Genomic DNA, 20421 nt, shown 5'->3' on the forward strand with positions numbered 1-20421 from the left:
CACCTGCATTTGGCGCCTTTTTAGAGCTTTAAGTGTAAACATATGGCGCAAAATAGATCCATACACGTTACTAAAGAATTGTGGTCGAAGTCTAACTATACAGAAAATAAAATCCAATAGCAAACAACTATATAGTGGCGAATGCGTGGTACGTTTACATAACATGAAACGTGTATCAGGGTCAACGGTCCAACGCGTCACGTACGTGTGAGGGGTTTAATCCGTTATGGGACCAATTAGTATGACCGAGGAGCCTACGCTTCTACTACGTCATGAGACGTCGCTTTGCGATGACGTCAGTTCATGCGAATGATGATCAATTCATTTTGGGGACGTTTAATTATGATGGATTATGTCATAAGAGGATGACTAATAAGAATTTGTCAAACCTTATATTCATTCGAATAAAAAATTTAGTGGAGGGCTCGGAGAACTGACACGAAAGCAAGTGAAAAAAATATGCGCTGGCAAGTTGAAAGAACCAATAACAGGAAATAGAAAAAATGCCATATATAACTTGGAAATGAGCCCGTGGGCTATTGTCATGCACATTAAAAAAAGAGAATAACCAAAAGAAATTTGTAAATCTTGCTAAGGATAATTTTACTTTAGTCTATATTTCCACTTAAATAATGAGCTTCAGTTGCTCATGCTGCTACGGAAGACTATGTCGCTGCGAGGGGCTCTTTTTGGCGTTCACCCCACTTGTGTGTTTTGTGGAGCATCCACTAGATGATTCCGAACTTTGTGGCGTTAAAGAATTTTGTACGACATATTGTTTGCCGTAATCTTCTCCTGTTTGTTGCCTGTTACCAGTGATCCCATGTTTGTGGAGAAGACGTTAAAGCTGTCGGGTGACCAACCAGTAAGTATTGTTGTCTCTTTTTTTTTCTATCCTTCACTGTACTGTATTTAACGCCATATGCAATCATGCGCCATTTTGTTACCTGAACAACTATCGACGCTCATTCGATCTGCTCTTTAACGAAGCACTTGGTCTGTTGTACACTTAAACTTTGCGATTAATTGTAATTATTATTAAACTGCCTGTTCTGTGATGCTGGACATATAATTACCGTGTGAGTGGGCATCTTAACATGAGTGTTCAGTGCACATTCCTGTCTATGCACGCGCGCCCGTGTGTGTGTGTGTGTGTGTGTGTGTGTGTGTGTGTGTGTGTGTGTGTGTGTGTGTGTGTGTGTGTGTGTGTGTGTGTGTGTGTGTGTGTGTGTGTGTGTGTGTGTGTGTGTGTGTGTGTGTGTGTGTGTGTGTGTGTGTGTGTGTGTGTGTGTGTGTGTGTGTGTGTGTGTGTGTGTGTGTGTGTGTGTGTGTGTGTGTGTGTGTGTGTGTGTGTGTGTGTGTGTGTGTGTGTGTGTGTGTGTGTGTGTGTGTGTGTGTGTGTGTGTGTGTGTGTGAGAGAGAGAGAGAGAGAGAACCTTTTCTCTCCCAGGCTACTTGAAGTTTTCTGAGCGTGCTTTTATCCTTACCTTTTATCCCCCCCCCCCAGCTTAGGAAAAAAACACTTTATTGAAAAAGGGGCCTTCGGAATTATCTGACGATAACATGGGGGGGGGGGGGGGAGGGGGCTAATTCCTACATTAAGCTAATGACCTGGCTATTCATTTGACGGAATAGACGACGCTCAGTCAACAGCAGGCATGTTGAGACGAATAAAATAAGGAGAACAAAACAAAGCCACTCAACCTCCGAAAATGCTAGGTCGAATTTGAAATGATCTTCTCAATGGCGAACTAATACTCTTATCCCAAACTGTTATTGTGATCCACTAATACACATTCTGGATAAATTATGCAAGCTCAGTGAGGACTTCAGTTTTTTCACGTCATTTCGCTCTGCTCCGCTGTCCGGGTCAGTTCGCTTACATTCTAGTTTTGCATTAATAAAGCATCGCTTGAACGAACCCCTCATCACAAACTTTCCGTGTTTCTTTTTTCTTCGATTGAGCACTGCGAATCAACCCTCACCACTTAGGCGAATTTGAAAAGTATATGTGCGTGTTTTGAGTTGTTTACGATGTTTGTTAGTTGTTTTTTATCCCCGGAGTGTTGTTAATTTCGCTTTTCGCTTGCACAGATCGAGGTGCTCGAAGGGGTCAAACGCATGCTCGTGGACGAGATCCCGACGTCGTTCAGTGACTGCGTCGCCTGGGCGAGGCTCCACTTTCAAAACCAGTACAGCAACCAGATCCAGCAGTTGCTCTTCAACTTTCCCAGGGATCATGTGAGGAGTGCCTTTTCTCGCTCCTCGCTTCGAATTCAAAGCTGCATTCTGAACTAACGACGGACATTACTGGAAGAACATAACCATCTTTATTAGTACAGTGGGTTAATAGGAATCTCTCACGATGGCGTAGATAACTTTTGTGAAAGGCAATGTTGCTCATACTAGGGACCATTCTGGAACGAGCTATACTATATGATAAGAAAATTGAATGCCTTAAAATGGATTTCAACGAACCAGGCGTTATACGTGGCCCACACTCATAGCAAGGAGTAAGACATGGGAGCGGACGAGTTGTTTCGTGGGAGCTCGCGGAACCTACGGCAGCAGTCCGCGGAACCCCTGGGTACCGTGGAACCTATTTTGAGATCCCCCGACCATAAACAATAAAGAATTGCTCATTGTAGTTAAAACAACGCCGCCACACTGTTGTAAAAAGCTGCCCATGTTTTCACAGAAACCTATTGAAAGAAAAGCTTGTCTTGATCCTCGGACCAGGACAAATTTCTTAAACTATTGTATAGCCATTTCCTGTGCAATATGGCCGCGCTTTTCTGGATTCTGAAAAACTGCTCTCTTATTTCATTCTTTTTATTATTCTCCACATCAATGTATTCCAAACTCTTAACTAAGAGTCTATCTGGTGGCTTAGTCGATCAGATTTCAATTACACTATACGAAATGTTCCGGCCGTAGGAAGAACTATGTTTTTTTTTTACATAATCCGCATTTGTTTTTCTTACTCTTTCATCGGTGCGTCGCATAAATATTTGCGGCTTACGAGTATATGCGGAAAAGAAACTTATTCTTGAAAGTTTCGATTTTGACGTCATATTCGTTTGCCTTCGCGTGTGTCCTCCACTGTGTTTCTCAGTGTGACGCTGCCTAGGGGCGAAGAAGCTACGACGCTGAATTCAAGTTCTGTGCTGTTACACAGAATGGGAATTGGGCAAGGGAGACAGCTGAAAGTGAGCGAAAAAAAAAATATATCCGTGACAAGTGCAATCTCACAGGACAGCTCCTCTCCATAAAAGCAAAAAGTGAAAAATATTAGGAGGGCTGCAAGTGTGTAGCGTGACTGGTTGGGCGTCTACCGCTATCGCGTGAGCGTCAGTGCGCATGCGCAGATGAGTAGCGCCAACAGATGGCGCTACTTCCCACTTCCCGTCCCGTCACATACCGGCGGATTCGACGTACAGAGACTAATTAGTGCGTGCGCGGCTGACGGTGTGCGGTTGCGCACCCGCGGCGTTTTGGCATGTTGCCAAGTTTGTCGAACCATTGCCTTTTCGAGTACACCAGCGTACTCGGCTTTCGCCTACACTCAATTCAGCTGTAGACTTTTTTTTTTTTCTAGAAATCTTCATGGTCTCTTGGGCTAAAAGCAGCTCATACAGCTTGACGAAGACCCTGGAGGCCATTATATCACCGTAGCAGTTTACAAAAATTATTGGCATCAGTAATTAAAAATAACAGTTTGATAGTATTTTCAAACCATAGAAACCAACTCACTTCAAGAGAACTGTATGGTAAAACCGTACAGGTATCTCGTAAAGTCTCTACACGAGCTTTCTTTACCATTCTTTCTTTTTCCCATCTAAGACAATGTGTTAGGCTACATAGTCGCATTGTTTTTGTTTTTTTCTTGCTGTTGGCATTATCAAATTTAGTGGGTATGTTTGCTTCTCATACCTGTTAAATTTTTTACTAAGATTTTTTTCTGAAAACCTTAGCGTAAACTGCCTAGAAATGAATATATGTGACTGTTTTACTTCACCATCTTCCTCTTTACGAGTTTGTCGCGCAAAGCCCGCAAGAGTCATAGAAGCATGGCGGTAAATAAAAAGCGTTGCAATTTTTCATGTTTACGAGATAAATCGATGTCGTATGCTATTGTACAGCAGGAAACATTATGTGCGTCAGATAGCTCAATAACTAGAAGACAGTTGACTAAAGTAAACTAAGCAACTTTATAATCTTGACTTTAGGGGGGAAAATTAGAAAGAAATGAAGGTCGTGAATATCGAAGGCGCGCTCAGTTTTGACACGTTTCTTTAAATCGGCTGCGTCGTCCAAAATACCAAACCTCAAAAATACGAATTTGAAAGTTTGTTGAGCGTTGAGTCGGCTTTGCGTTGGAAAAATATAAAAAAAAAACGGCGTCGCTCGGGATTCTTCTACATCAGACAAAAGCGTCGTTTAGGTACTTGATCGCACAGAAAAAATTCAGGGGAGCAATACCAGAAGCACCCACGGAATTCTATAAATTCTATAATTAAATTCTATAAATAAATTCTATAAATGCGGGAATTCAAACTCTATCGGATTTCAAATGCGGATTCTTTCTTTTACATTCCTTATCTCAAATCACGCTGCTGATTGAGCAAAACTCAAATCTGTGTACACTTTCGATGTTGACGACCTTCAATTTCGTATTACTATCGTACCTCTGTAATGTAAGAAATGAACTTTAATTAGCTCCAGATGGCTTATTGTTTGACCATAGAGCTCCATCACGGGCCTAAAGTCATTCTTGCTGTACACTTTGCCTACATTTACCGTACCAGTGTATTTGAAAGAGTTTTCTTAATCCTTTAAACTTAAAAAAAAAAAAAAAGTTCTTAATACTCTAAATCTAAAAAAAAAAAAAAAAAGAAAGAACGAACAGCCTAATATAACCAGCCTACGCCGAATGCCTTCTGCACTGTTCTGAAATATTCATTTGCTTTGCACTTGCTTATTCTTTGATTTAGCTCACAAGCTCGGGCGCACCGTTCTGGTCGGGCTTCAAGCGATGTCCTCACCCCATCGAGTTCAACGCTAATGAGGTGTGTTCACTCATTGACACCTAATTGTCCATCGGTCATGTGTGCTACAGTTTTTTTCAGAAACATGAGCACTTTTCACCTCTACACTCGGAACCAGCTGAAGGGCCAAATTAGAAAAATGCCGAGGGCCGCCTGAAATATTAATTCTTGAAGAAGGTGACTGCAACGGCAGGACAGCGTTAAAATTATCTGGCCGTAATGGGGTACTGGCGGTTATTCAAGCTGTTTTTATTCTTTATTTTCTTTATGTGGGAGCGCATTTTCGCCAAGGTTTATTGTCCTTTACCATTCAGCAATCACCAAAATTAGCTAGCTTTAAGTACTCTTTGGTCACTCGTTTTTCGGTAAATCTTTCTTTTATTCTACATTTCTTCAGCGGAAGTATAAATCGGTGACAAATTCCTGGAAGCTCTATCAGACGTTTCAGTAACTGACATTACAGAGTTGAGTAGAACTGAAAACGCATGATTATGTATTGGCATGTATGTGTAGTAGCTGGCGCAGTTGTGCACATTTCTATAAACGAAGTACACACCAGTGCTTTCCGTGCACGTTGGTCTGCACGTATAGCATGATGGGACAGTGCGACGTCAAAGAAGACTCAAAAAAGGGCAACTCGGGCCCTTCCTAACCAACTTCTCAAAATCTCGCCAGCATCCTACAGCGGCTTCAAATAGCAGGTAATAAATAGCATAGTCATCTTTTGCCTTACTAAAACCCATGAATAAAATTGGTTTATATCTACCGCCGAGCTTGAATAGCAAAACAATTCTCGAAATTATCTCTGCTATTTGCGGTAGGTAACTCATATGCAATCTAGTGCATTCTGCGCTGGAGTGCAGCCCAGGCATATCGAAACCGAACATTTCGAATTATTGGCTATATCGAACATGCATTCGCACCTTGAAACTCCTGTGCAAAAATGTAACTTATTACACCATTATTGGAATTTCGATCATTTTTCGCGAGCGAGGATGGGTCAGCTGCGAGGAGCCCATGGTGTGTGCTTGGGGGTTACTATACGACCTATCGTGCTCATTTTCAAGCCGCATATCTGTCGTGCGCTGAAGCCAACCTTACTAAGGCCTAGCAGTAGTCCTCGCGTGCTTTTCTCATGAGATAGCCAGTCGAGAGTTCCTCAGTAGCATCCGAAGCGCCTTCAATGCATGCGGAGCAGCTTGTGCCTAACAATGCCTTCCGAGTGGGCGGCATGTGACTGAAAGAAGTGTACCATTAGCGTGGATGCAAAGTGGTCTTGCATGTATATTACAAATAACCTTATCTATATCCATTTTTATGAATCTATGATCTAATTTGTGATCCAATTCGAGATCGATATACCTCGGTTAGCCTGGATTATGATTAAAAGCGCAATTGCTTTGATCCGCAAATTTTCTACTCGTTTGAGTAGCGAATTTACTCATTGGGGAATAATTGTGCGAGTTCTGAATCATTTTTATTATGCGTCTCAGTATCAGCAGCAGATTCCACTTTCGCAGAAAAAGCGCTTATACGACTCTAGCACCGACTAAACTGCATCATAATGACCGATTTCCAGTATTTCAAGAATGCTCGAGCTCGACGGAGATAAACCAGACAACCAACATGCTCGCCTATAAGAATGACCTATTTTGCGCCTATATAGTGATACCAGCTGCCGCCGCGATGTGGAGTTACGTCAGCGTTTAGTCGAAGATCGCGCGGTATGCGCTACTTTTGCTCCCGAATGCACTGGTGTTTCATTTTACGTACGCGTGCATGTCAGCGCACAGAGAACGATTGTCGAGCAGCTGCCGTTTGCCTCGTGTCTTGCAGACGCTGCACATGGACTATGTGGTGGCAACAGCCAATCTTCGGGCGACCATGTATGGCATCCCAAAGTGCACGGACAGACGAGAGATTGCACGTATCCTCAAGCTGGTCAAAGTTCCGCCGTTCCAGCCAAGGTCGGGCATGCAGATATCCGTCACAGACACACAGGCACAAATGGGGGGAACTATGGGTGCGTTGCTTTTTTTTTTCTGTATTTGTCTGACGTTCCTTTTTGGGATCCTACCACATTCTTCCTCCAAAAAGCTCAACAGGAAGTAAAATACTGTTTACTTGAATAGAATATTTTTTTTAAGCGGCATAAATTAGATATATTTGCCTTATTTAAATTCCGTGCACATGCCCCTGCTTGGACGGCTATAAGTTCAGGGTCAGAGCGAATATGGTCGTGTCTGTAAAAAACACGGGCAGGCTATAACTTGTGAATGAATAATCTGCATATCAGATGTTCAGAAGATGCCTTTGAAGATATATCATATTTGCAGCATATGAAGTTATAAACGATGTTTTTTTTTTTTTTTTCGTAGTTACGGCGAGTTTAGCAGCAGCGCACTCTTGTCGAATTGTGACGAAGGTCCAGTCAGTCTGAACTCACGAAGCGACAACTTCTCAGATGATTGGTGACAAAACAGCGCGTAGCAAAGGGACAAGACACAAGCGCTGACTTACAACTGTCTTCATTTGGAAGAAACACGACTTCACATTGCACCACATTTTTAATCACATGCGTCACAGCCATAAAATTGAGCAATCTTAAATGACGAGCAAAGTCTTCTAATCAAAGAAGCGAGTTACATTCTTAACAAGTTTAATTCTTGGTCGGTTAATGCGACGGATGGCGTGCTAACACAACAATCACTCAGCCTCGTTATCCAAGCTGTCTGGATAATTTCTCGGACCAGCTGTTCTTTGTGTCTGACAATTACTTTGCATTTGCTGAGCTCAGGTGCACAAGTTCTTCAGGCTCAGTCTCTGCAATGAATCCCCAGGTTTCTGGACGCTTGCTCAAAATTCGTTTTGCGTTCTAGAAGTTTTTAGTTTATACGCCTGTCAGTTAGCCCAATGTACTCTTTACCACTTGTCGCTGGAAACAAATAAACACGCGAGGCGAATATCCACAGGCCTCGTTTATTCGTTTCCAGTGAAATGAAGACAGTTGTAAGTCAGCGCTTGTGTCTTGTCCCTTTGCTACGCGAAAGAAGATTCGCTCGTGATCGCTTTTATATTCCAATGTTTGAAGAGATGCAGACATTCTGCTTAAGCGGTATTTTCGGGAACATTGCACATATTAGAAAGTTTTAGCGTTTGATATTGGCTTATGCACCAACAAGTAACCGAATTAGCCCTTTTGTTATCAGATCCGGACCGACTGAACACTTTGCTCAAAGAGCTGCCGGTGCCTTCGTCGATGGCGGGAGTGAAGGTGACCCCGCTCGAATTCGAAAAGGACGACGACACAAACTTCCACATGGACTTCATCGTAGCAGCCTCCAACTTGCGTGCCGCCAACTACGGGATCCCGCCTGCCGACCGGCACCACAGCAAACTCATTGCGGGCAAGATCATTCCCGCCATCGCGACCACCACGTCGCTTGTCGCAGGCTTTGCCTGCCTCGAGCTGTACAAGGTACGCAAATTCGACCTATACCTGAGCGAAGTGTCTAGCGAGTTTTCGCTGCTAAGTTTCAACTTATAGTTCACTAGTACACTGCATCCTGAGTGGCGGTGAAAGAAATATTCCATTGGAAGCAAATGATTAATAAAATTTAGGAACGCCTCAAACGAAGTTTTGATTGGCGTCGAAGTTCTCAGGGGCATTCGCGTAATGCGCATTTCCTGGCCTCCGCGATCGGCGTAGCTGGAGCTGATCTCGGGGGCCATGCGCAATTCATACCGTTGAGAGGCGTATGCGACAGATGACGGTAGCTTTCAAGTACAGACATGGCGATTTCTCAGGCAGCTGCGTCTCCCAAGGACGTTTTCAACCAGTAGCAGACGATTTTTTAACCACACCTCAGAGGGCGCCACAAGTTGTCAAAAAGGCGTAAGCGCACTCTGGTGAGCAAGAAAAAAACGAAGAAAAAAGTCGCCACGGCGCCCCACCAAGGCCCATTCCTCGAATGTCATAGCGCTCAATCAGTGGGCGCACTGAGCAAACCCTGATGACGCCATCGGAGAGGGAGCGCGTGAGGAGGTTTCGTCCTAATGCTTTCGAGCGGTCGCCTGAAGCATTTTTAAAACCTATTTGTAAATTATAGGCTGCACGCAAAGGTTCAAAATGTTATCCCAATACTCACTAAGGCCCCCTCTGCGGAATTCTTGCATTCGAATATTAGAGATGCTTAGCTTACCGTGATCCGTGATCCGCCACTGTGACCCTCTACCGCGCGTCTGATTTGTCCCGACGCGGCAGATCTATGTGCCGACATCCAGTATGTGGCGCCATCTATCGGTATCAAGGAGGTCTGGGCATGCGCAGTGGAACGCGCGGTGGCGGATCACGGTAGCGGATCGCGGATCACGGTAAACTAAAACTTTCCGTTACGTCAAGCACCGTTTCAGGGGCCCTTTAATGTTTTTCATTGCCTGCTTTCTGTCGTGCAGTTGGTCCAGGGGCACAGCAAGTTAGAGCTCTACCGCAGCAGCTTTGTCAACTTGGCGCTTCCTTTGTTTGCCTTCTCGGAGCCAATAGCTGCGAAAAAGACCAAGGTAAAGCTATTTCCTTTCGTTTTGCCTGGCACTAATTCTATGAAAGGTTAGACGCGCGCGAGTTGTTCAGTGGATATTAATTTCAGCTTATAAAGAGCCCTGATGGGCCGCGAATGGTAACGTCCGAATAACCTGCACATATGCATAAGAGATGAATGTGGAACATTTACTAGTAATATCGGAAATGGCGTATACTAAAAACGGAAACATTCCACAGAGGTCTCAGAATGCAAATTCTAGAGCATTTTTATTTTATTCGATCGTTCTTGACATTTTTTTAGATATCGTATCAATAATCTTATGAATACAACTTTGCCGTTGTGTGTGCTTGTGTACTAGAACTTGGAATCTCTAATCCATTGTTGTACTCGCGTAGTACACAGCTTGGCTGAGTTTGATGAGAGGGAAAATGGGCAAACGCCTGTACACTACGTTTTGAAAATAATGCACTCAGCAAGGTTAAAAGAACACTGCGTACATCGAAGCTGGCTTGTGCCGATTAGTTATCATATATTTATGGAGGTTACGTGCACTAAAAGCAAAGCTTATGCAAACTATAGGAAAGTGCTACGAGTTTGGATCAGCAGCTGGGGAAAAAAATAAATCTTAAATTGAGAAACGTTTTAGCAAAATATCTTACCTTTGTTGCCACTTGGGAGGGAGCAGTCCTCAGAAAGTCAAGAATCGGATTCTGCTGAAAGCAAAATTTAAACGGAGTTGCTTGCGAAGTCTCATTAATGCGCGCCATGTATGTGTTAAACATGAGTACTCAAGTTGTTCCATTCCCTCGCAGCTTAATGGCCGCGACTTCACCCTCTGGGACCTCTTCGAGGTACAGGGAGAGCTGACGCTGAAGCAGTTCCTTGATTACTTCAAGGTGGGTACGCCGCTGTAAAGATGCCAAGTTATGCTTTTAATGTTACCGGCGTACCAGCATAATGAATGTGGTTTAGCGCTAATATATTATTGCTATTTCGATTACTTGACTTCGAGTTCCTCAAAAGACAACATTGAGTTCACTATATTTAGCTTTCTTTTTTTTTTTTTAACGGAATTGCATCGAGGAAAGAAGCACAAAATAACTCATCTATCTATATACGGAAAACGCCACATTCAGGGGAGTGAATTACAATGCTTAGTTAATCAGTGCATAAGCTATCTGCGTTTGAGGTGCCGTAACTATCCCTGTTATTCTTGTGACATTAGAAATGCAGCAACAAGGAAAAGTTAGATTAACACTCTGAAGCACTGGTGAAAATAGCTGCAACAGGCGCTAAAAGCGCTCCTGGCGCATTGCAGAAGCAAAACGAGTTAATTTTGGTGGCTATTCGTTGTTCGCAAAAACAGATTAAAAGTAAAATGCCAGAACAAGACTGGCAGAAATCTAGTTCTGTACTCAAGCACTGGGTTTCTCCAGCCCATGTGCGAGTTATGCACTAACGGCAGGAGCCTTCGATGAACAAAAAAAGCAAATCAAAACATTCAAAATCGTTTCAGAGCGATAACATTACTCAACGCAAAAGCCGAGCTTGCTGTCGTGTATTACCGGATATTTGACCTTCATCCAACCTCAAGGATGTACATTCAGTCAAACCGCATTAACATCAACGTTGACCCATTGCCTTGATCTTATGATCTCGACATCTGACATTTATTTTATGACCTCAAGTGCGACGCGGCTGTCAGAAAGTTGGGAGTAGCTGGCAAATCGGATTGCTCACTGGAGGTGAGAGGGTTGGATAGAAAGCCACTTTTCAGGACTCTCGGACTCCTAGTTAGGCACACCACTCCTAGGCCATGCTGGCACGTTTATAGGGTTTGTTTAAAGGGAGGCATTATATTGTCACGTACCCAGCATCTTCACCAGTGTCAGGTTACCGTTTAGACCCGTAACCAAAAGGTTGGTTTTAATGGAGGTTGAGCCAAAAAGCACCGGAGAGCAGGTCCAAAGCACCGAGAGACGGTCAGCACCCGTAACCAAAAGGTTGGTTTTAATGGAGGTTGAGCCAAAAAGCACCGGAGAGCAGGTCCAAAGCACCGAGAGACGGTCAGCACCAAACTTCAACGTCTTCGCATCGAACGTCACGGGGCCCCTTCTTCAAGTCAGCGCATGAGTCTCGCGGTGTGTTGCACACGCTACAATATATATGTCGGGTGGACGCTTACGACCGGTAGATGGATAATGTGGTAGCTGAGGGCTGTATACTAACGTCACCAGGTCGCGCGATCACTGTATAAAGTGGCTGCTGAGCTTCCGCCTTGCCAGTCATGACCCAGGTGCCGAGCACGTCGGATCGTGAAGTTCGAAGAGCTGATAAACGCCGGCGTCGCCAAATATTGACGGAATCAGGTCACCCATCGGGTTTAGCCAACCAGGAAAACGAATTGAAGAAAGAACGACAGCGAGAGTAAGCCTTATACAGGCAGGGAAACTCCACAACAATGATTACCGCAACTCCAAACTAACCGTGAATAGACCAGTGAACGAAGCCGCGGAGAAGCCGTCGCTCAACCCACCCCCCAAGCATCTGAGCTATTGAAACTGAAAGCGTAACCGCGAAGAGCTACTGTTGGATCTTCAATTTAGAGTTGAACCGCTGCTATTTCTTTTCTGAAGCGATATAGCTTCACAACACCATGTATCAGGCAAGGTCAAACTAACAAGCCGCTTGACCTTCAACAAGCCAGAGGTCATAGTGTGGCTATGTAGCTTAACCATGGTACCACCTATGGTGCACAACCACTTGACTTTTGACTTTGACCTCTGACGGCAGATACCGCGTCACGTGTTCCCTATTGTTATTGGCGGCGTCCTCGACTCCATAGTCTCGGTAATTTATTCGCTGCATACCCAAGTCTGCCCATATCTAAACCTAAGCCTAACCTGAGCAAAAAAGCAAGCAAAACGAGGCTTTGGATTTGTCTAAATGGGATTAGCAAAGTTAAACATCAGCCATTTATGTTTCTTTTACTGTATTTGGGATTGCAGTAAGATGGACATGAGGATAAATGCACGTTCTTAGCACTGCTTGCTTTATTCCTGTCGTTTGTCTGGTTGCGCTTACACGTGACTGGCCAAAGCATAGCAACGATGATTCGCAAAAAAAAAAAACAACAACAACAAAGTGTTCCCGTATTCTTTTAGAAAAACAAACATGCACTTATACTCATCCAGATTCGACTTGACGCCTTATAACCAGTTCTCTATCGGGCCTTCATCGCGTTACACCGTTTTTCTGTCACCCTGTTAAACAAGACCAACAGGATGACACCGGCAGGATAGCGTTCGGACGTTTAGAGTTTGTACGTACGTTGCTCATATACCACCTCTTTCCTTGCACAACGTCAATAAGGGTTGAAGCTTTCCCATGCCATTTGTTATGTAAAATGTTATATAAAATGCAAATTAGTTCTTAGAGGAAAGGAAGGAAGAAGTATCTGTCACACATCTCCGTGAAAGCCTGATTTGCGATTTAATGGAAGGGAGGAACGTAAAGGATTGAAAGAAAGTGAAAAGGGTGCTGTAGGGGAGCGATCCAGAATGATTTCGACCTCCTGAGGTGTTTAACGTACGTGCACTGTCATAGCACTGCACACTGACGCTTTTGTGTTTCGCCTCCATAGGAACGCGGGTGCCGTGGTCGGGTTCAAACCTGGGAACTCCGGACGAGTATTTGGGCGTCTTGACGACTGAGCCACCGCGGCTGGTTGGCGGTTGCTGATTTTCTTGTTTTTCGCCACCTGCAGAACGAGCACAAAGTCGAGATCACGATGATGTCCTATGGCGTCAGCATGCTGTATTCATTCATCATGCAACCACCCAAGGTTTTCGAGCGGCTGAACCTTCCGTAAGTACGGCTATCGTTGCGACAGCAACATCCTCGCTTGGTGATGCCGCGTGAATTATTCCGGTAACTTCTGAAAACAGCAGGGCGGCTAAAAGTATTAAGTAACGAGAGGTGTCGAATGGGAAAAAATTATATTGAAACATTTTAGATAAATAAATGTACAGCCAGAGGGATAGAAATAAAAAAAAAAAAACATTCGTTATAGTCATTTAGATCTCTCTTAAGTACAGCAAGGCGAAAGCTTTTCCTGGGACTCTATACTCCGTTTCATACATCAAGTGCAACACTGCAAAGCTACAGCTCTTGTTCGCGCTCTCCGCATCCGCGATGAAAAATAGTGCCTGCCCTTGACGAGAGCAAATAATAGTTATTTTGTCTGCAAGCTTAATACATCTTACATTTGCCATCAACTTCATAAACAGCACCTTTTTTAAGGAGAAAGGCTCGGATTCGGTGAATTTGTATGTTTTTAAGTCGTTTTCGTTCGTGTCGCGTTTTCGCTGCCCCGCAACCTTGCCAGCGGTGCCACTAGATGGCGCTGGCTGTGCCCTCCGCGCTGCGCATCTCTTTTTGAGAAAATGGTTCTTCGGTGCGCATTTTTTCTATAAGATCCGCACTGCGAAGACGTCTAAGCACGTGAAGCAAGTTATTGCAAACGTGTATGCTCGGAATAGAGTCCGTTTCCGCAAGAACCACTCTGCTAACTCTTCCACAAAACGAGCGTGTAGTGATACCAAGATACTTTGCTGGGCGAGTTGGTACCTATTCATTATTAATATAAACAGCGCGAACACAAAGACAAAGGACAAGATATAAGAAATCCACAGTACAAGCGCTTGTACTGTGGCTTTCTTATATCTTGTCCTTTGTCTTTGTGTTCGCGCTGTTTATATTTATAATGTAGTGATACGCCTCCATTTTTTTTCTTGCGGACTAATTACGTAGCTTTCGCTGCGTTGCACCTGATGTATGAAACGGAGTATACACTAATTTCCCGCTTCTTCACTCATTTGTTTCTTTTTTGCTTCTTTTTCTCTTTTTCCCACGTTTTTGCACAATTTTGACGCATTTTACACAATTTAGACGTCCGTGACTGTTTAAACGTCTGCGCACTATATCAACGTGCTTGGCTATTTTATAGTTTAATTAACTTTTCTAGCTGTAAATAACTACTCGTTACATTAACGAAATTTTGCGCACACATTTTTTCACCCTTTTCCTTATACAACCATTATTTTACTCATCAATCAATTCATTACTCTGCAATGAATGGAGTGGCACCCTCCGCGGACGCACAAATCTTGTCCGCACTCATGCGCCCATAAAGGCTTTCGCCTTACTCTTTTAAAGCTGTCCATTTAGTAGCGAGAATCAGCTCTCCTGCTCTATATTTTCGTGGAACAGTAACAATGCACATATTAGAGTAACGGTATTCAGCAAGCGTCTCGTGTTGTTTTGTTTTAAAAAACAAACGATGTATTCAAGGCAGAAAACGTGCATCATTTTTGGCAACCTTCCTGAAAATCAGCTAACAAGTAGTAGCGGTAGTAGTAGTAAGTGGTGATATATTAAGGTTAGAACAACAGGAATTAGAAAGATTTTTGTCACCTCGGAATCTGCTTTCTCAATTGCTGAAGCGCCTGAACTGGGGCGGCGGAAACAGAGAGATAGCGAAGAAAAAGGAAAAGGAAATAAAAAATATGATTGACCGGGAGAAAGGACAGAGTAGAACTGAATAAGATATGAAACTATAATACAGTATGTTAGAGTCAGCAGTAGTATAAGAGCTAACAAGAATACTCCCTTATAGGCCGGCAAAGTCTATGTGCGTCATAGTACGAGAATCGTCTTTGCATAACGGGTTCTCACTAGTGACAGGCACCAGTGGCAAGCCCATCATTTCGTCCTCCCACGCAGCATGAGCCAAGTGGTGAGCCAGGTGTCCAAGAAGCCCATCGAACCGCACGTGCGCAGCCTCATCTTCGACCTGTGGGTGAATGACAGCAACGGCGACGAGCTCGAAGACGTACTCACCGTTCGCTACGTGCTGCCGAAGTAAAGCTTCGCCAGGCCGCATCGGGGAAGGTTGGCACTAATTTTACCGTGATAGCTGTTAAGGGCGCCTGATATGCGCTTCCCCGGATTTATGGCGGCATCGGTGGCTTGCTTTCGTTGGAGCAATGCCGGTCGTGCGTTGGAGCAACGAGCGCTCTTACGTTAACCACCTCAATCAGGTGTCACTAAATTTTGTTTTGTGAAGTGGTAATCACCCTCACAAATTGTTTATCATCATAAGCAGGAACAGCATCATACAATAGTATAAAATTTATTACACAGAATCTACTATCTTATATGGTAGGGTAGGGGTAACATTAAGATATAGAAAGCGTGCAGAGTGGGTCAGAGAAATAACTCAAGTTACCGACATTCTAGTAGAAATTGAGAAGAAGAAATGGACATGGGCAGGACATGTAGTGCGAAGAGAGGATAACCGATGGTCACATAGGATAACAAACTGGATTCCAAGGGAAAGAACGCGTAGCAGGGGGCGGCCAGAAAGTTAGGTGGGCGGATGAGATTAAGATGTTCGCAGGGGTCAAGTGGATGCAGCTAGCACAGAACCGGGTTAAGTGGAGAAATATGGGAGAGGGCTTCGCCCTGCAGTGGGTATAATCAGGCTGCTGCTGCTGCTGCTGCTGCTGCTGCTGCTGATGATGATGATGATGATGATGATGATTATCTTATATGAGCCCGCGGAAGCGTTTAGCGTTTGTGGACAAATACATATTTCTTCGGAGAATTTGCTGGCGCTATACATTGGGATGGCGAACTGTCTAACAGCGACACGTTCTTTATAAATCGAGAGATAAAATTAAAATATTGATAAAGACGCTATTAACAAAAATGAAATGATAAGAATACACACACAATACACGGCCATAAACATCGATGTGTGGCCGTTGAGAAAGCAGCAGGAAGAAAAGTGAATATCGCGGCTGTGTACAATGCAAACACGGCAACCGAATGCGCAGATGCGAAACCAGGAGAAAGTACATGTACGTTCTGGAAGTGTAACGGCGAAGCACGACATCACAACGGACTAATTACGGTCAGGAGAGTCGCTATCTTCTTTTGAGGCTAGAAAGGTGCCATAAGTCTCAAAGATGGAACATCATAGAGAGCAAAATGGACTAAGTTCGCTTTCTTTTTCTTTCGGCCGGGAAAACGATCATTAGAAAGGCATGCGAGTGTTTAAAAAGCATAGACACCAAATTTTGGCTTGATGTTTTCTTGTTTGTAAACCGTAAGACATTTGTACGTGGGCCACTACGTGGTACTCACCTATAACTCCTAAAATGAATTATATTTGAAGATTATTATCGCTCGTATTGGTTTCGGATTCAAAGCCGAGCGATGGCTCGGACGTTGAAGTTCCGTACAAGTCATGCCATCAAGAAAATTCCTCATTCTCCATTCGATTATATCGTCGTAGGCGAGTGTCACCCGGTGATCCGTATATAGTAATATTTAACGCAAATACTACCAAAGAATGAAACCCGCAATAAAAAGGGTGGCGTAATCCCTTTCAGAGCTTACTGAGCCGCTCAGTAATTAAATAATACTGAGAAGTATGAAAATAACCGCACGAAGTGCATCGAATAGAGTGCACTGATCTATATCGCAATGCACAAGAGATGGAAGGCAGAATGAAGCTTGAACACCTCATCATCATCATGTCATGTACTGCCAGGCTCTCCAGCTGTCAGTACATGACATGACAGTACATAACAGTGCAACAGTAGAACGAAATATTATCATACAGAAAATTAGAAGCACTAAACTTATGCGTGCGTATATGTTCATCATCAACACCCGTCGAAAAAAATAAAAAACTATAGAACCCTGCAACTAATACGACCAAATATTTTATAATTATGTTGTGATGACAGGTATAAATTTTAGGTTGTTGTGTAGCACGTTTTTGAAGTTCTCAGTTGCATAGCACATTCCTGTCGTAAATACACACTCTGTTTCCACTACAAACATTTATGTATTCGCAACAGATTCAAGGTCAAAAACCACCCGAATTCTTTTGTGACAACAGAACATTTTCTGTGGTTATTTTTCGAATGGCTTTGCCATTTGTTGGAGGCAAAACCTCGAATTATTCTTATTTTTCGCCGCGCGTAGCCGCGTTGTTTCAGTAAACACTCTACAAGCATTCTCTATGCGACTTTTGCCCACTTTAATTCATCACACTTTTTTTTTTTTCGCTTGATATCCTCTTGGTTAGCCATTCAAACGCCTCGCAAACATTTATTGGATTTCTATTTCTGTTTCCCTAACATTGTTACTATTATCATGTTGCAGATCTGATGATACATATGCAATACTTTTTCCAGTGTCCTTGTTTGCTTGTTATTTTTATTATCCCTAACCTAGTTTGCCCTTTTGCATTCACCTTTGTATGGCCTATTATACGCAATTCATGAGTGCACTGTTGAAAATGCCATGTTGTTTCAATTTTGTTTGCCCACCTGCTTCGGTCTCAGTTGAGACTGGCAGTATTGAAAACAAATAAATAAATAAATAAGTGAATAAATAAATAAATAAATAAATAAATAAATAAATAAATAAATAAATAAATAAATAAATAAATAAATAAATAAATAAATAAATAAATAAATAAATAAATAAATAAATAAATAAATAAATAAATAAATCTTTCCTGCTCCCTATGAAGCCTGCGGTTCCCACCTACTTCTCGTTACATGGTTGATCAAGCACAACCATCGAGCATGATCAGGAAAAATCTATCTACAATCTATTTACAATCCGCATTTTGAACACGTCTGCGCATGCACAAAACCCTAACTGCGGTGCGATGGAATGGCGTTGCTCCACACCGTTCCCATAGGAAACGCACACGACACGAAAAAAAAAAAAAAAAAAAGACTATCACTACCGTTTTCCCCCAGAGCAACGCGAAGTAGATAAGAGATTCTTGTTAACTGGGACGCTTGGTGGGGGGAAAGGGAGATGGGGTGTGTGTGGCCTGGTAACTCACTCCTTACCAAACTGCGGCATAGCAGACTACGCTACGCAGCAGCAGGGCTGGAGCCCTGTCTTCAATTTTGGTTCTATAACTTAGCAAATTCTGTCACAAAACTTGGATTCGACATTCACTAGTCGTGTGGCCGCCTCCCACTGATTTCCTTCGCACTCTTAGTATGCTGTAGGCTTAGCATAAAGCGTTCTCGAGCTTCGTCTGCTGGGCCATTGTCCATCTGTGTTTTCTAGCGGCTCCCGCATGGCAGCCCCACATCCTCGCTCAAAAATACGGATTACCACTCACGTTAGCCCATTATATCTGGTGTCTTTTATATGCTAAGTTCGCTTCAATCTGGCCTGGTTGTAAATGATCTGTTCGTAATTTTCTTCCACAGCCTGGAAGATGCGGGCTATCTTTTCACTGTGCCTGCTTCAAGCTCGCTTACGTCTCAGCCAGCTGCGTTTAGTGGGCGGCGGATCACAACTAGCCTGCTTGTCTTTTTATTCTTGTATCTTTATTCTTATGATCCACAAATAGTGCTCCTTTAAAGTTCCACAGTGTTCCCTCACCATACTGCTTACAATTTTTTTTTTCTCAGTAATAAAGTTTGGGCCTTGTGTGTGAAAAATACTGGTTGCTTATATATTTTTCTTTATTTATTCCTTTTCTTTCTGCAGAAAAGGGGCAGCCGTGACAAAAGGTTAAAACTTAACGAGGCATCGGCACCAAAGCACAGTTTGACAGAACAGTGAAATAATACATTATCAATGTAATCATACACAGCCTAACACCATAAACTGGCCAGCCAGTCATAAGCTGCTAACACAGGAAATTTAGCCAATCGCCCCAACCAAGAAAATTCAGCAAACGTGTTAAGATCAAGATACATTTTATTGGTATTTTAAACCAACTGGGCGTCCCGATTGGGAGTGAAGAAACCAACTGGGCTGACCAATTTGGAGTGAAGAAACCAGTTGGGTTGGACAGTACCCATTGGACAAACCATTTCGGATTGGCAGAACCAATTCACTCTGACTGGTCTCCCCAATTGGACCCATTGTTTTTTTTTTTTTCTTTTTTGACTGGGCTACGCCTTGCTTGTGTCGTAAATTAACGACCTTGCACGTTCCTGAAAATGACGGGATGCAAAGGAGTCGGCGCAGAAAGTTACTGATCAGCACACATACTATACAATTCGAGCTGCTTCGACATCTTTTGCATACTTGGTTTTGTTGATACGAAATTCAACGCGCTTGCATTGTGGGTTCCTTGCATTATCTCACGTAACGCATTGCGCGACACAATTATTGGACTTAGGGAACTTGAGCTGAGTGAAACCTTCCTTGGATCATTATTGCTTTTGGTTCTCAAAAACCGCATCGTGACTAAATATATCAAGGTGCTTGCGGCCATGCACGTAGCTTAATCCGTGATAACATAGGATCGCTGCTTGAATCAACGCCATTATTGATTCGTTGTGCACGTGTCAGATTGCTTGGAACATTAAATGATAAGAGTTGGTCAAGGATTACGATAAAGTTCCTATGCGCTGGGAGCGGTACGAGTGTCTGACTTCACAATTCGCGCCCTCAATTTCTCTAAGTTCTGTTTGTACTGAAAAGATGGCAGCACAAAACTCCTGCTTACGGCTGGATAGTCTACGCAGTGGCACGGTTGCCTGTGAAACCCAGATTCTTTTCCATAGCGTTGTCACTCTTATATCATGCCGTTGGTGGTCGATGAGCTTTTATTAAGGCTCACATCAGTATACAGTGCTCGTTTCAATTTCCCAACACCAAATTTGGCGCGCTTCTGATATCGACAAGTACAGTTCAGTAAATATAGATGGCGGCACTAAACCGTCCGCGCGGTCTTGCAAGTCGTGCGAATCCGTGCCAAGTCCGGAAACCCC

The 20421-nt window shown here is 43.3% G+C and overlaps 1 protein-coding gene across 1 annotated transcript in view; it reads left to right on the forward strand.

The window, feature by feature from the left end:
* LOC146172913 (ubiquitin-like modifier-activating enzyme 1) overlaps nt 1–15515 on the forward strand; it is a 49786-nt gene extending 34271 nt beyond the window's left edge. Inside the window, exons 16-24 of the mRNA XM_084584535.1 lie at nt 817–865; nt 2095–2241; nt 4995–5069; nt 6885–7071; nt 8258–8526; nt 9504–9608; nt 10402–10485; nt 13356–13456; nt 15374–15515. Coding sequence (XP_084440661.1) covers nt 817–865; nt 2095–2241; nt 4995–5069; nt 6885–7071; nt 8258–8526; nt 9504–9608; nt 10402–10485; nt 13356–13456; nt 15374–15515 — 1159 coding nt within the window. The remainder of the gene's footprint in view (nt 1–816; nt 866–2094; nt 2242–4994; nt 5070–6884; nt 7072–8257; nt 8527–9503; nt 9609–10401; nt 10486–13355; nt 13457–15373) is intronic.
* The last annotated feature ends 4906 nt before the right edge of the window (nt 15516–20421 follow it).

This window comes from Amblyomma maculatum, chromosome 11, assembly GCF_055883805.1.
Source record: "Amblyomma maculatum isolate TAMU_Amacu chromosome 11, ASM5588380v1, whole genome shotgun sequence".
Classification (NCBI taxonomy): Eukaryota; Metazoa; Arthropoda; class Arachnida; order Ixodida; family Ixodidae; genus Amblyomma; species Amblyomma maculatum.